The sequence below is a fragment of the Nicotiana tabacum genome, chromosome 18, assembly GCF_000715075.1.
Source record: "Nicotiana tabacum cultivar K326 chromosome 18, ASM71507v2, whole genome shotgun sequence".
Lineage (NCBI taxonomy): Eukaryota > Viridiplantae > Streptophyta > Magnoliopsida > Solanales > Solanaceae > Nicotiana > Nicotiana tabacum.
The window spans coordinates 119,148,678-119,162,634 of NC_134097.1; the positions used below are offsets into that span (position 1 = coordinate 119,148,678).

The following is a 13,957-nucleotide window of genomic DNA, read 5'->3' on the forward strand; positions in this document are numbered from 1 at the left end:
TACATAATATTGTTTTATATATGAAATAAAATATTCTTATTTTTTATGTTTTTTTTTCCACCCCCGCAAAAGGCCTGAGAGAAAGAGGTTTGCAGCAGCAAGTACACGAGATATTATTGTACCAATAGGTGAGTTTCAAAATTTGATACAATAATTACTTGTGTGATAACAACATCATAAAAAGGCAACACCCCTACCATCAAACAGAATAATCAGATAGTTTTCTTCTTGGAAGTAGAGAAAAAGAAAGCTGATAATAAAGACCCACATGAAAGAAATACTATCAAAAAGTGCCTAGCTTTGCCATATCCACAACAAGAGAGATACAAATAGCAACACAAACTTAGTAATGAAAAACACATGTTTTGAGAAATATACTTTGGACCCTCTTTTTGTTGAGGCTTCATATAGCTACATATATATGCTTTGACAAGAAAAAGCTTTGATCTTTTTAGTTTCTTTCTTTACTTCCTTTAGTCTCTTGTTTCTGAATAAGAGTTGGTCTTGTTCAAAAGATCCTTAAACTGAGGTGAAACGGGTAGTTTTATTGTTGTTTTGTTTTTTCATTTTTTTCAAAGCTATATAATCTAATATGTGTATTATCAAATGATATGTTGTGTTTTTTTTTCCTTTTGATCAGGAAGCTGAAGAATGGTCTGAAAGTTGTTTGCATGGAGAGTCAAAGAATAGGAGAGAGTGGTAGCTTGTCAGCTGAATCAGGACCTTCACACCACCATCACAATATGTCTTATGCACTTTTTCGTGGCCTAAATCCTCCTAATACAAGTTTCATGTATCATTCCTCTCCAAAGTAAGAATCTTATTTTTTGGCTCTTGAAAATTCTGTACTTTCCTCTTCGTATATGAGGTGTTTCTTATCTTTCTTGAGCTGAGTATCTATCGGATTCTCTACCTTCCCAAGGTAGGGTAAGGCCGCGCCTCTATAGTAGTTATTGTTGCCTCTTTGTATATGAGGATTTTTCTTGCAATTTGTAACATGGTTTTTTTTTTTGACAATTCATGTGTAGTAATCAAGAACCGCCAGCTTTTGATTTTGGGGAGTTAGAAGAAGCTATTGTGTTACAAGGAGTTAAGATGAGCAATGATGAAGCAGCTAAAGCATGTATGCTTTTTTTTTCCCTCTCTTTCTCTAGTTTTCTGACGTTTGCAAAGTGTAACCAACTCCTTATCCTAAAAAAGCAGAGAGAGCAATGAAGAGTAGTGTTGTTTGAATATGTCCTCTGTAAGAAGCTTACTATTTCCAATACAGTAATCATTCATATGTCTAATAGTTGAATGGCGTGGGATTACATACAAGGAAACTTGAACTCTTTGCATGATTTACTGACTCCATAACTGCTGCTCTACCAAAAGAAAAAAGAAAATAAAAAGGAAGTCTTTTTGTTACTTTCTCTTTAATTTGTTTGTTTTTATTTTTCATTGTGCTGATGTTGAGAGATTTTGCTTTTGTGATTCTGTGCAGCTTTATATGCAACTACAAACAGACCTGCTGCAACTCTGGAGATGTTCCCTTCTTGGCCTACGAGATTCCATCACACCCCAAGGGTACATCTACCAAAAATTAATTCATCTTGCCCATTTTTACTATTATAGCTTCAACTTTTATCCATAATAGGAAACTCTTTTTTAACTTCTACAGTATTTCTCAATAAACTTGTTGAGTTTTACTTTAGTTGATTTGGGAAGGTTGGCAATGGAGCTTCTGAGATTTTCAGAGCTAACTTAAGTTATATAGCCTGAAACTGTAATATCTTTTTACTGAATCAGTGTAGTTGTGATAATACGTGAGTTAACGTCAGGGCGATGCTACACGTCTTAAAAAGGGTGATCAGTTGATCATAGGTGTCGAAAAAATATAGTGTATATGTAGATAAAATATTAGATATTAGATATATATAATATATATTTAACATTCTTTGTCCGAAGAATTTTTTTTCACTTCTTTCAAGTTTGAATACCTTTGAAAAAATTCTTGGCTTCACCACTAGTTAAAGTTCTTATTAAATTACTAATGAGCATTTATCTTTTGCATCGTCAGATAGAACTTAAATTCGTCTTTTGAATACAGGGAAGCTCAAAATCAGGAGGAGAAGAGAGTAGTAATTCAGGTTCAGCACTAAACACTTATTCAAGCAGAGGTGAACCTCATTTGGAACCAGAATCTCCTATCAGTGGAAAACCATCTTCAGATTACCAGTCCCTTGAACAGAATCAGCAGCAGCAACTTCAACCACCACAACAACAACTTCAAGAAATGGCAAGTGATAGTCCAAGAACAGGAGTGTCACACAGTGAACCAGCTTCAAAATCCAACTATGAAAAGGTTTTTTTTTACACTCTGTATAGATACAAAAAAATACAAATCCCAACAAGTGCCAAGATAATAAAATAAGAGCAGAGTTTTCTGATCTTATTGATTTTCTGATTTATATTCTGACAAGAGATAAGGGAAACAGAGTATCTTTACAGTAACTATACTATTTGTTTTTTTATCATTTTTCTTTCCAAAAAAATGAAATGGTTTTTTTATGACTAACTTTTAGAACTGTAGTTTAAGTTTTAGTTCATAATGGTCATCTACCATCCCCAGAACTGTAGTTAACTCCTTGTCCTTTAATCTTTGTTGGGAGTAGAGAAACCAAATCCAGAAGAATGCCAGGTGATTTAATGGATTTGCTCATGTTAACATCATCAGATATATACTCACTATTTTATTCTTTTCCGGAAATAAAATATAATATATGCCTACAGTCTAAACAGTGTTTATATAATTACAAATTGATTTTAGTCAAATATCATAAAGTCTTCCAAAAGATACCTGCCATTTTTGACACGTTATACCTCTTATTTAATTTCTAAGAATATAAAAAAGGTGACACAAGGTCATGAAGATAAGGAGAAAAATCCTAACTTAACGCAATTGCAGAATTTTTTTGTAAAAAGTGTTTACTTTTCATGTTAATCAACTAAATTTAATTTACATAATATAATTTATATTTTTAACTTATTTTATGCAGAGAAAGGGTGTTGGTTCAACCTCAGATAGGGTGGTTGATGCTAAGGTGGTGCCAGCATTATATTATCCATCTTTAATTTATCTTGTTCCCTCAGTGGACCCTTTATTATGTTATTATTAGTATTATTATATTCTAATAATTTTAATAGATTTCATAAAATAAGTTATGTTAATTTTGTTTACTGCAGACTTTGAGACGTTTAGCTCAAAATAGAGAAGCAGCAAGGAAAAGCAGACTAAGAAAAAAGGTAAAAATAAATTATCCTTTCTTTCAGCCATGAAATCTGAAGCTGCTCTGCATATTGAAGTATTATATTTGGGTATGTGCAGGCTTATGTACAACAACTAGAAACAAGTAGGATAAGACTTGCTCAGCTAGAACAAGAACTTCAGAGGGCTAGATCTCAGGTTTGATAATCTTTGAAAGTGACGAAAATTATCAAAAGTATTTTTCTAATATTTGATTAAATTATTTTTGTCTGACTAAACATATCCTAAATTCAAATGGAAATTTAATTAATAGATTTTTCATGTTGATTGGTTGTGTCAACCAGGGGCTTTTCATGGGAGGTGCTGCTGCTGCAGGTGCTAATATCAGCTCTGGTAAAGTTTAAACTTTTTTTATCACCTCGGCAAATTATTTTTGGGGTTTTTTTTGGGTTGGTTTGGAATTATAGAACTTGTGTATTTTATACTCCTATTAAACAAAATACTATAAATATAAACTTGTGGAGGGTGGCAGTGCGTATACGGTAGATATGGAGTTAATATATTAATGCTATGAAACAAAAAGATGAAATTGGTCAATCTTGATAGTGACATGTAAGATAAAGTTTTTACAGTTTTGACAATATGCAGCATCCAAAATCTGAATTTTCAGAACTGTAAGTTTCAGTCAATAGAGCCATTTTTTCAGGTCAAAGCTTGTAATTCTTGGTTTCTGAATTTGGACTGAAGAAAAAAGTACTCTTCATTTGACCGTAGCAAATTATCTGTTTTAGGTATAATAACGTGTCAAAATTTATTAAGTACTAAGTACCCTTGTTTCAAAATTGTTAAAGCCTCAACTTAGACGAAACATGTTTTAATATCAACTAAATTTTGCAAAAATAACATAGTTTCAATCCTGAGCTTGTTCGTGTTATCTTTTTCAATGGTTTTGCATTGGTGAACATGCTAACAAAACGTAATTTATAAAAAAACATCATTAAAAAGACCAAGACACATATGAAAAGTAACAAAATTATCATTTTTAAGTAATGTGTCGAGAGTTACACATGCCTTTTAGATTTCTCTTTCTTTTATAAAACAATGAATTTTTCTATTGGGTCCTAATAAGTCATGTCATTAAGCGCAAAATTGAGAATGTTAAGATTAACTAATTTTTAAAAATAGGATATTATTTTTTAAAGACAAACTACAAAAAAAAGTGTATCACATAAAATGAAACAATATAATAATATATGATAAGGATCGGATGAACCTATGTGCTATGTTGAGGGGACACCGACCCCGTAAACTTCGGCAAAAGTTTTGTATATGTATACTTTGAAAATGATTAATTTAAATCACTTGGCATCCTGAACGCTAAAAGCCTTTAGGAGGTATTGGTTGAGTAGTATATTATGCCCCTGTCGCGTTAAAATCCCGGTACGCCTCTGAATTAAGGATAAATTTTATAATAGACTTGTATAATGGCATCTTAGTATTTGCATACTCATATAGCATGCATGGGACAATATTTCTTCCTTAAAATAACCGTAGTTACAAAAAACGTGTATATACATAGCAGGTGCTGCAATGTTTGATATGGAATATTCAAGATGGTTAGATGACGATCAAAGGCACATTTCTGAGCTTCGAACTGCATTGCAAGCACATCTAGGAGATGGTGATCTTAGAATAATTGTAGATGGATATATTGCTCATTACGATGAAATTTTCCAACTCAAAGGAGTTGCTGCTAAATCTGATGTATTTCATCTCATTACTGGAATGTGGACTACCCCCGCTGAACGTTGCTTCCTTTGGATGGGCGGTTTTAGGCCCTCGGAGCTAATCAAGGTAAGGATTTCAGTATTTCGTGTTTAAGATGGAGGATGTTTTATATAGTTTGAACATATATACGATAGATCTAAGTATTAAAATAATTAAGTTGTTAGTGTAATTAATAGGAGTATATTGTAGTAGAACTGGTAAAGTTACTACCATGTAACCAGACAGGGGCGGACCCACGTGCTATTAAGTGGGTTTAATTGAACCCGCTTCGTCAAAAAATTATACGGTATGTATTGATAATTATATCCAAAAATAGAGAAACACTCGTATAAAACAATTATTTGAACCCACTCGTGGCAACTCATCTCCTTGCCCGGGCGGTCATGAGGCTGAGGGTTCAAATATAACATGAGGCCTTGATTTCGATTCCAGCTGGTGCCTCTCCGTATTTAGGTTTTGCGTATTGTTCGCATTGGAAGCTTGTCTTCTTGATATTAGCTTAGGCTTCTATTTGTCATATTTCCTATTTCACTCTAAGTTTCTTTAATTCTTATTTATTCAAACATGTTTCTTTACTAGAATTCAATGAAAATTATTCTAAATTACTTAGAAGGATATACAAAATTACTTATAAATAAAGAAAGAGAGCTACACACTAAACCAAATAACTACTTCTTATTTATAAATAAAAAAAAGTTCTATATTTTGTTAGATATATCAGAGATAATAAGTTTATAAAGTGCATAAATTGATTTTTTTATTAAAGTTTGAAAACTTGTTAAATGTGTTAAGTTAAATTAATAAAACGTTAAAAATAAAAATGAATTGGCTTTTATATTTTGTTCATACATGCCGAAAACTTTTAAAACTGTTGAGCACAAACTTTAAAATGACTTTATTTCGAGATCACTTTATGAAAAAAAAGAACCCCAAAAAGAAAATATACCAAATCCTGCTTATCATACTCGACACCATTTATACTACTTGTTGTTATCGTCTTTGACTGAACCCGCTTGTTTAAAATCCTGGGTTCGCCACTGTGACCAGGAGGTCACGTGTTCGAGCCGTGAAAATAGCCTTTTGCAAAAATACAGAATAAGGCTGCGTACAATAGACCTTTGTGGTCCGGCCCTTCCCCGGACCCCGTGCATAACGGGAGCTTGGTGCACTAGGCTGCCATTTTCTTTATATTGTAACAGACAGTTTGCCTTATCTTCAAGGTTACTAGTCTCGTCTTTTATGACAATTGTTAAGTGTAGTTATATTATAAATGACTTGATAGTGTAAAAATTCTTACAAACTGTCAGTCTATTAAAATTATACTCTTTATATACGGGGTTAATTATATTCTTAAATTACGGGAAGGGTGTAATTTATATGCTCTGATAATGTTTAAAAAAATTATGCTATCAACGCAATTTAACTTGCTATAGAAGGGTAATAGTCTTATTTTACCAATTACTAATTTCATTTGTATTATGATAATTTTTTATAGTTATCTTATAAATGAACTAATTGTGTCAAAAAAAATTTATATGGTAAGGATATAGAAGTTATTAACTCTAGTTTGGAAAACCAAATTTGCTCTGCTGCGGCTAGATCTGATATTTGTTGCAAGCTAAAGATATGATCTTTTATCAGATGTTGATAGCACAATTGGACCCGTTAACGCAGCAGCAAGTTGTTGGAATTTACAGTCTGCAGCAATCATCCCAACAGGCAGAAGAAGCACTTTCACAGGGTTTGGAACAATTACAACAATCTCTAATTGAAACTGTTGCCAATGGTTCTCTCAATGATGGTATGCATCATATGGCTGTTGCCCTAGGCAAGCTTGCCAATCTCGAAGGCTTCGTTCGCCAGGTAACTATATGTACAACGTCTTTCTTACTTTCTTAAATTTTGTGCGCAATTAATTTAATATCGTTATATAAAATGGAATGGAAACGGAGTATATGGGATGATCAAAAGTAAAAAGGGTCTTGGCTGTGTAAGCGCAGTACTAATATGAAGCTCGTATTCCACTGTCACATGATCCTTTAATTAATTTCAATGTCATACAAACTTTGTATAAAATAATAAGGTAGTATTCAAATATACACTTTTTTTGTAGCCTTTTGAGTAAAGAAAATGGTAAATTTAGGTATAGCAGTTTATAAAGCAATGTGCAAAACTGGTATGATATCTAATAATTAACCATCCACCTAAACTGATGAAAGGCAATTTTCTTATAGAATCGTAAGCTTTCACTCTTTTTATCACCTTGGTCTCCCAATAGAAAGTTTAAACTTTATAACCTAGACAGGTTATGCCAATGTCCATTCTCATTGAGTTATTTTTGTGCCTCAATTGATGGGGGATGGGGAAAAAGAAATTAAGATGAGGAAAGACTAGGACAAGACATTTTTTCTGTTTTAATCCTTTTTTTGGTTATAGATATCATCGCTTTAAAATCTTTTCACTTTGCTTTGTTTCATGGTATGGCTAAAGATTTCAAAAGTACTTTGTAGGTGGTCATGTCAATGAACAATTTGTGGTCTATATATAAAACGTCTATAATTAGGTTTTCTCACTTTTGAAACCGTGATAACTTGACCATTTGATTGGGATTTCATTTGAAAAAAAAGTAGAATCTAAATGCCCTTTTAATCTTGATTCTATAATATATAAAGGATGATTAAAAAAAAATATTCCATTGATAGGTACATTTTTCTCTTTGTAGGACTACCTTTTTACCTTCTAGAAAAGAGAGGAATCCTTCTCGGAGCACTTGTCTCGAAGCAATAGGATTTAAGTTATATACATGCAACGGAACAAAAAATCTATAATATCAATAAAGTTTTATCTACTATAGTATATTGTTACTCTATTATTCATGTTATTTATCATCCTTGTTTTGTTATTAGTTATATGTTTAGATCTACTTAATTCAATCGTTATAAATTTTTTATATATCATTAGTGCACAGAAATTAAACTCAATTGAAGACGACTTCTATTCAATATAAAATCTATTTGGCTGTTGTCAAAACAATGTCTTGTAGTTCCACTAAAAGGTGCTTGATTAAATTCCTAATACATTAGTCCCCACTATAACAATAATTGGTAAGTTAATGCATTTAGAGATGCCCCTCCCTTGGATTATGGCTTTGTTGTTTTGCTATTACTTAAGTATGTTTTTCATATATAATTATATGGGAATACCTTCATATTTTAACATACTGAACAAATAATGGAAGAGTATGAATTATTTTTAGATACATTAATTTTTCTCTAGGTCCACTTTAATTATAATGATAATATAACATTGCTTGATTTCTCATAGTTATTATCCTAATTGATCCTCCATATTACATTTTATTTGGATATGTTCCTATCTGAAAATGATGGCTGTGCAAATAAATTACCTTGCAAGAGCTATCAGCAAAATTTTATAATCACGTTAACAAATTAGTCCAAATCATGGAAAGAAACACTACTACTAACCAAATAATTAGAATAATCCAAAAATCTTCGACAAAGACACCTTATATGATTTCAAAAATTCAACCAATTTGAAACTTTTATTTAAAGACTAGGCCCTCCTTGCCTGATATTTAGTGGGTCCATCTCCAACTTTTAATTGATTATTTTGGTTTGATTAAGATGTTTCTACTAATAATATTTTCTTGTCTCTAGCTATATATCCTAGAGAATGTAGGATTTTGACTTCTTTTTTGATCATTTTGAATTTAATTTCAGGCTGATAATTTGAGACAACAAACGCTTCATCAATTGCACAGAATATTGACAGTTAGACAAGCAGCAAGGTGTTTCTTGGTGATAGGGGAATATTATGGTCGATTACGAGCCTTAAGTTCCCTATGGGCATCACGTCCTAGAGAGTAAGTTAAAAAATATATAAAAAAATAAAAAGTTCAAAAACATATTACAACATATGTTGCTCGGATTCTTTATAAACATTATCGCATCCTTATTGGATTCTTAAAAAATATATTATTTTTGGGGAATTCGTAACATGCCCGGCAACATTTTCAAGAATCAGAACAATATAGATTACCACTACGTGTCTAGTTAATTAATTGACATGAAAAGAGAAAAATAGCAAATGAAACTTCCTATAGTCCTTTTTCTTAATCATGCTTACAGTTACGTACAAAGTAGCTAAAAAGGGAAAAGAGAGAAAGAATGAAAAGAACCCATAGATGCTTACGGTAATTACTAGTAGGTATGAAATATCTTATAATTTGAAATGACGGGAAAAAGATTATTATCAAACAATACTCTTTCAGTTTTTATTTTATGTGGTTGTACATTTAATTGGATACATAGTCCAAGAAAGAAAATTTCGTTTAATATGTAACAAAAGTATTCTTAAAATTGTAGTCTTAAATCAAAAGTTATCTTAAAAATTTATAATCTTAAATATGACACGACATTTTATTAAACACCTTTGTAGAAGTACGAGATATTGTTAGGAATTCTACTCATATAATGACTTTTAACCACTTTTGGTTTTTAGGACGATGATGGCCGATGATAACTCATGTCAAACAACAACAGAGTTGCAGATGATACAAGCCTCCCAGCACCATTTCTCAAATATGTAATCAAGTCATTCTTAGCGCGAGCATATGTCCATTCCTTCTTTGATGACTTAAATTTGGTGACATGGATTGAAAGGAAGTTGAGAATGGACATAAATCTCTTGATGATGACCAAGTTGTCGCATTATGGTTCTGCGAGCTACGTATTTAGATGAGATAAGATAGGATTTTTTCTCTCTCTTTTATTTATTTGATGTAGTTTCTTGATATCTCTATATTATTACTCTTGATCTTGTAAATGTATAAATCAATTTTATTCTCCACCAGGAAACTTATCATTAGGGGTAATGAAATAACATTAAAAATAGCAAAAAAGAATGTGTGTGTATATATATGAAGATGTTATAAAATAAAAGCAATGCAGTAAAATGTAAACAAGAAGAGATAGAGAGAATGGAGAAGTGTTTTCTTCTTTCACTTTGGTGTAATTTTTCATTGCAATTACATGGTCTTTTATAGGCATAAAAAGTAAAGATGATGGACATAAAATAGGAAATTTAATCTTTAAGTTATTCACAACATGGGCATCCAATGTAGCATCCAATGTAGTATCCAAAGTAGTATCCAATGTACAAACTATTCATAACACTCCCCTTGGATGTCCATGTAAGATAATGTGCCTCATTAAAAACTTACAAAAAAAATATTGGGATGTACATAGTTATTTATAATATGCATTGCTTGCTGCCTCATTAAAAACCTTACCAGGAAAACCCAGTGGGAGAAAACCTTGGTTAAGGAAAAGAGTGCAGCTTGTAGTTACTCCCCCTGATGAAAAATCACTTAATGTCTCGAAGACGACGCATTCCAATCTTATATATCAGCTTTTCAAATATTGAGGTTGGTAATGCCTTAGTGAACAGATCAGCCAAATTATCACTTGAACGAACTTGTTGTACATCTATTTCACCATTCTTCTGAAGATCATGAGCAAAAAAGAATTTCGGTGAAATGTGTTTTGTTCTATCTCCTTTGATATATCCTCCTTTCAATTGAGCTATGCATGCAACATTGTCTTCATACAATATTGTTGGAATATTCTCTTTCGAAGAAAGACCACATGTTTGCTGAATGTGTTGAGTTATAGATCTTAACCAAACGCATTCTCGACTTGCTTCGTGAATGGCTATTATCTCTGCATGATTTGAAGAAGTAGCAACCATAGTTTGTTTTGTCGAACGCCATGATATGGTTGTACCTCCACTTATAAATAAATAGCCTGTCTGAGATCGACCTTTGTGTGGATCAGACAAATATCCTGCTTCTGCATAACCAATCAATGATGGCTTGGATTCATTTGAATAAAATAAACTCATATCAATGGTCCCTTGGAGGTATCTGAATATATGTTTAATACCATTCCAGTGTCTTTGTGTTGGCGAAGTACTAAATCTTGCCAATAAGCTTACTGAGAAAGCTATATCTGGTCGGGAATTATTGGCAAGATACATTAATGCCCCAATTGCACTAAGATATGGTACTTCGGCACCAAGAAGCTCTTCATCATTTTCATGAGGTCGGAATGGATCTTTCTTTATATCAAGTGATCTCACAACCATCGGGGTACTCAATGGATGTGCTTTATCCATATAGAATCGCTTTAAAATCTTTTCGGTGTATGTCGATTGATGGACAAATATTCCATTTTTCATATACTCAATTTGTAGACCAAGACAAAATTTTGTCTTTCCAAGATCTTTCATTTCAAATTCTTTCTTCAAACAGTCTACTGTTTTGGAAGCTCCCCAGGAGTTCCAATGATATTTAAATCATCAACATACACAGCGATTATAACAAATTCAGATCCAGACCTTTTTATAAAAACACAGGGACAAATTGGATCATTCTTGTACCCTTCTTTCAACAGGTATTCACTCAGGCGATTGTACCACATACGTCCTGATTGTTTCAATCCGTATAAAGATTTCTGAAGCTTTATTGAACAAGTTTCTCGAAAATTTTTATATGCTTCTGGCACTTTAAATCCCTCAGGTACTTTCATAAAATTTTCGTTGTCTAATGATCCATACAAATAGGCTGTAACAACATCCATTAGATGCATATCAAGTTTTTCTTGTACTGCCATATTTATGAGATACCTGAAGGTGATAACATCCACTACAGGAGAATATGTCTTCATATAATCAATTCCAGGCCTTTGGGAAAACCCTTGTGCCACAAGTCGTGCTTTATATCTAACGACTTCATTTTTATCATTTCGTTTTCGCATAAAAACCTATTTATACCCTACTGGCTTTATGACTTCAGGTGTTCGAACTATGGGTCCGAAGACTTCATGTTTTCCAAGTGAAGTTAACTCTGCCTGGATAGCGTCTTTCCATTTTGGCTAATCATTTCTCTATCTACATTCATTGACAGATTTTGGTTCAAGATCCTCATCTTGTTGCATTATTTCAACAGCAACATTATAAGCAAAAATGTTATCGATAACAATATTATTTTGGTTCCATCTTTTCCCGGTTGAGACGTAACTTATTGATATCTCTTCATTTTCATTATTTTTAGGTACCTGGACCTCCCCTAAGGTCTTATCATTTGTTACGTCTTGGGGCTCTTCTTGAGCCACTACCTCTGTGTTATGTTCACTTTGATCACTTGCTCCTTTTCTTCTTCGAGGATTTTTATCTTTAGAACCGATTGGTCTACCACGTTTCAAGCATGACTTAGACTCATTTACTTTAATTAATTGTTCTGTCGAGATATCAACTCGAATTGGAGCATTAGCAGCTGGAATATGTGACTTAGTCACCCTTGGTAGGTTAGTGAATGCATCTGGCAATTGATTTGCAATATTTTGTAAATGAATAATCTTTTGAACCTCTTGTTCACATTGATTTATTCGAGGATCTAAATGAGACAATGATAATGCATTCCAATCTATCTTCTTTTTCAGCTGCTTATTTTCTCCCCCTAATGTTGGATATACTGATTCATTAAAATGACAATCAGAAAATCTTGCCGTAAATAAATCTCCAGTCATCGGCTCTAGATATTTTATAATAGAAGGAGATTCATATCCAACATATATCCCCAACCTTCTTTGAGGACCCATCTTTGTGCGTTGTGGTGGAGCAATTGAAACATATATCGCACAACCAAAGATCCTAAGATGAGAAATATTTGGCTCCTGACCAAAAGTCAATTGCAATAGGGAGACTTTATGATAACTTGTGGGCCTTATCCGCACAAGTGCTGCTGCGTGCAAAATAGCATGACCCCATACTGAAATGAGAAGTTTTGTTCTCATAAGCATTAGTCTAGCAATTAATTTTAGGCGTTTGATCAATGATTCTGCTAGACCATTTTGTGTATGAACATGAGCAACCGGATGCTCAATTGTTATCCCAGTTGAAATACAATAATCATTAAAGGCTTGGGATGTAAACTCACCGGCATTATCAAGACGAATTGTCTTAATTGCATAATCTGGAAATTGTGCTCTTAGCTTTATTATTTGAGCCAACAATCTCGCAAATGTCATATTGCGAGTTGATAGTAAGCACACATGTGACCATCTTGTAGATGCATCTACCAAAACCATATAATATTTGAATGGTCCACATGGAGGGTGAATGGGCCCACATATATCACCCTGTATACGTTCCAGAAATGCAGGGGATTCCATCCTAACTTTAATAGTTGATGGTCTAATAATTAATTTTCCTCGAGAACACGCAGCACAAGAGAATTCCTTAAATTGAAGAATCTTCTGATTCTTCATTGCATGTCCATGTGAATTCTCAATTATTCACATCATATTAGAACCAGGATGGCCCAACCGGTCATGCCAAATAATAAAATTATCTTGATTAGTAAACTTCTCGTTTACTACGACATGTGTTTCAATCCTGCTAATACTTGTGTAGTATAAGTCGGAGGAAAGAACAGGTAACATTTCAAGCACATATTTCTTACCGGACATTATTGTAGTAATATAAAGATATTCAATCTTTTCATCATTTGTAGTCTCAATATGATAGTCATTTTGGCGAATATCTTTGAAACTTAATAAGTTTCTTTGAGATTTACTACAATATAGTGCTTCATCAATAACCAAATTTGTTCCTCCTGGTAGTAATAAATTGGCTCTTCCAGAACCTTCAATTAATCTTGTACTACCGAATATGTATTAACAGTCGCTTCTTTCATTACCAAATAAGAGAAATATCACTTATCTTTTAAAATAGTGTGTGTTGTGGCACTATCCAGAAGACATATATCATCTTTATTAATCTTGAGTCCAACTGAAGACTGGGGAATTTTCATATTCTTCATAAAAAAGAAAAATAATACAT

At 32.7% G+C, this 13,957-nt stretch overlaps 1 protein-coding gene across 5 annotated transcripts; it reads left to right on the plus strand.

Moving 5' to 3' along the window:
- Window positions 1–9,904, plus strand: LOC107806202 (transcription factor TGA9-like). Of its 5 annotated transcripts, none has more exons than XM_016630324.2 (13): window positions 1–128; window positions 641–811; window positions 1,029–1,123; window positions 1,484–1,566; window positions 2,090–2,344; window positions 3,039–3,083; window positions 3,226–3,285; window positions 3,368–3,445; window positions 3,592–3,640; window positions 4,827–5,101; window positions 6,677–6,898; window positions 8,776–8,918; window positions 9,557–9,904. In XM_016630324.2, exons 2-13 carry the CDS (start codon window positions 672–674, stop codon window positions 9,642–9,644), a joined length of 1,533 nt encoding a protein of 510 aa, XP_016485810.1. In that variant the 5' UTR covers window positions 1–128; window positions 641–671; the 3' UTR covers window positions 9,645–9,904. The 5 variants fall into 5 exon arrangements, with proteins under 5 accessions (XP_016485810.1, XP_016485808.1, XP_016485811.1 ...); XM_016630322.2 differs by lacking the exon at window positions 1–128 and adding an exon at window positions 150–529; XM_016630325.2 differs by lacking the exon at window positions 1–128 and adding an exon at window positions 150–529 and having other exon boundaries at window positions 4,830–5,101.
- Window positions 9,905–13,957: the final 4,053 nt, after the last annotated feature.

Coding starts and splice junctions, on each gene's coding strand:
- LOC107806202 (XM_016630324.2), top strand. CDS start 672: ATGGAGAGTCAAAGAATAGGAGAGAGTGGTAGCTTGTCAGCTGAATCA. Junction 812..1,028: donor ATGTATCATTCCTCTCCAAA/GTAAGAATCTTA, acceptor ATTCATGTGTAG/TAATCAAGAACCGCCAGCTT. Junction 1,567..2,089: donor GATTCCATCACACCCCAAGG/GTACATCTACCA, acceptor TTTTGAATACAG/GGAAGCTCAAAATCAGGAGG.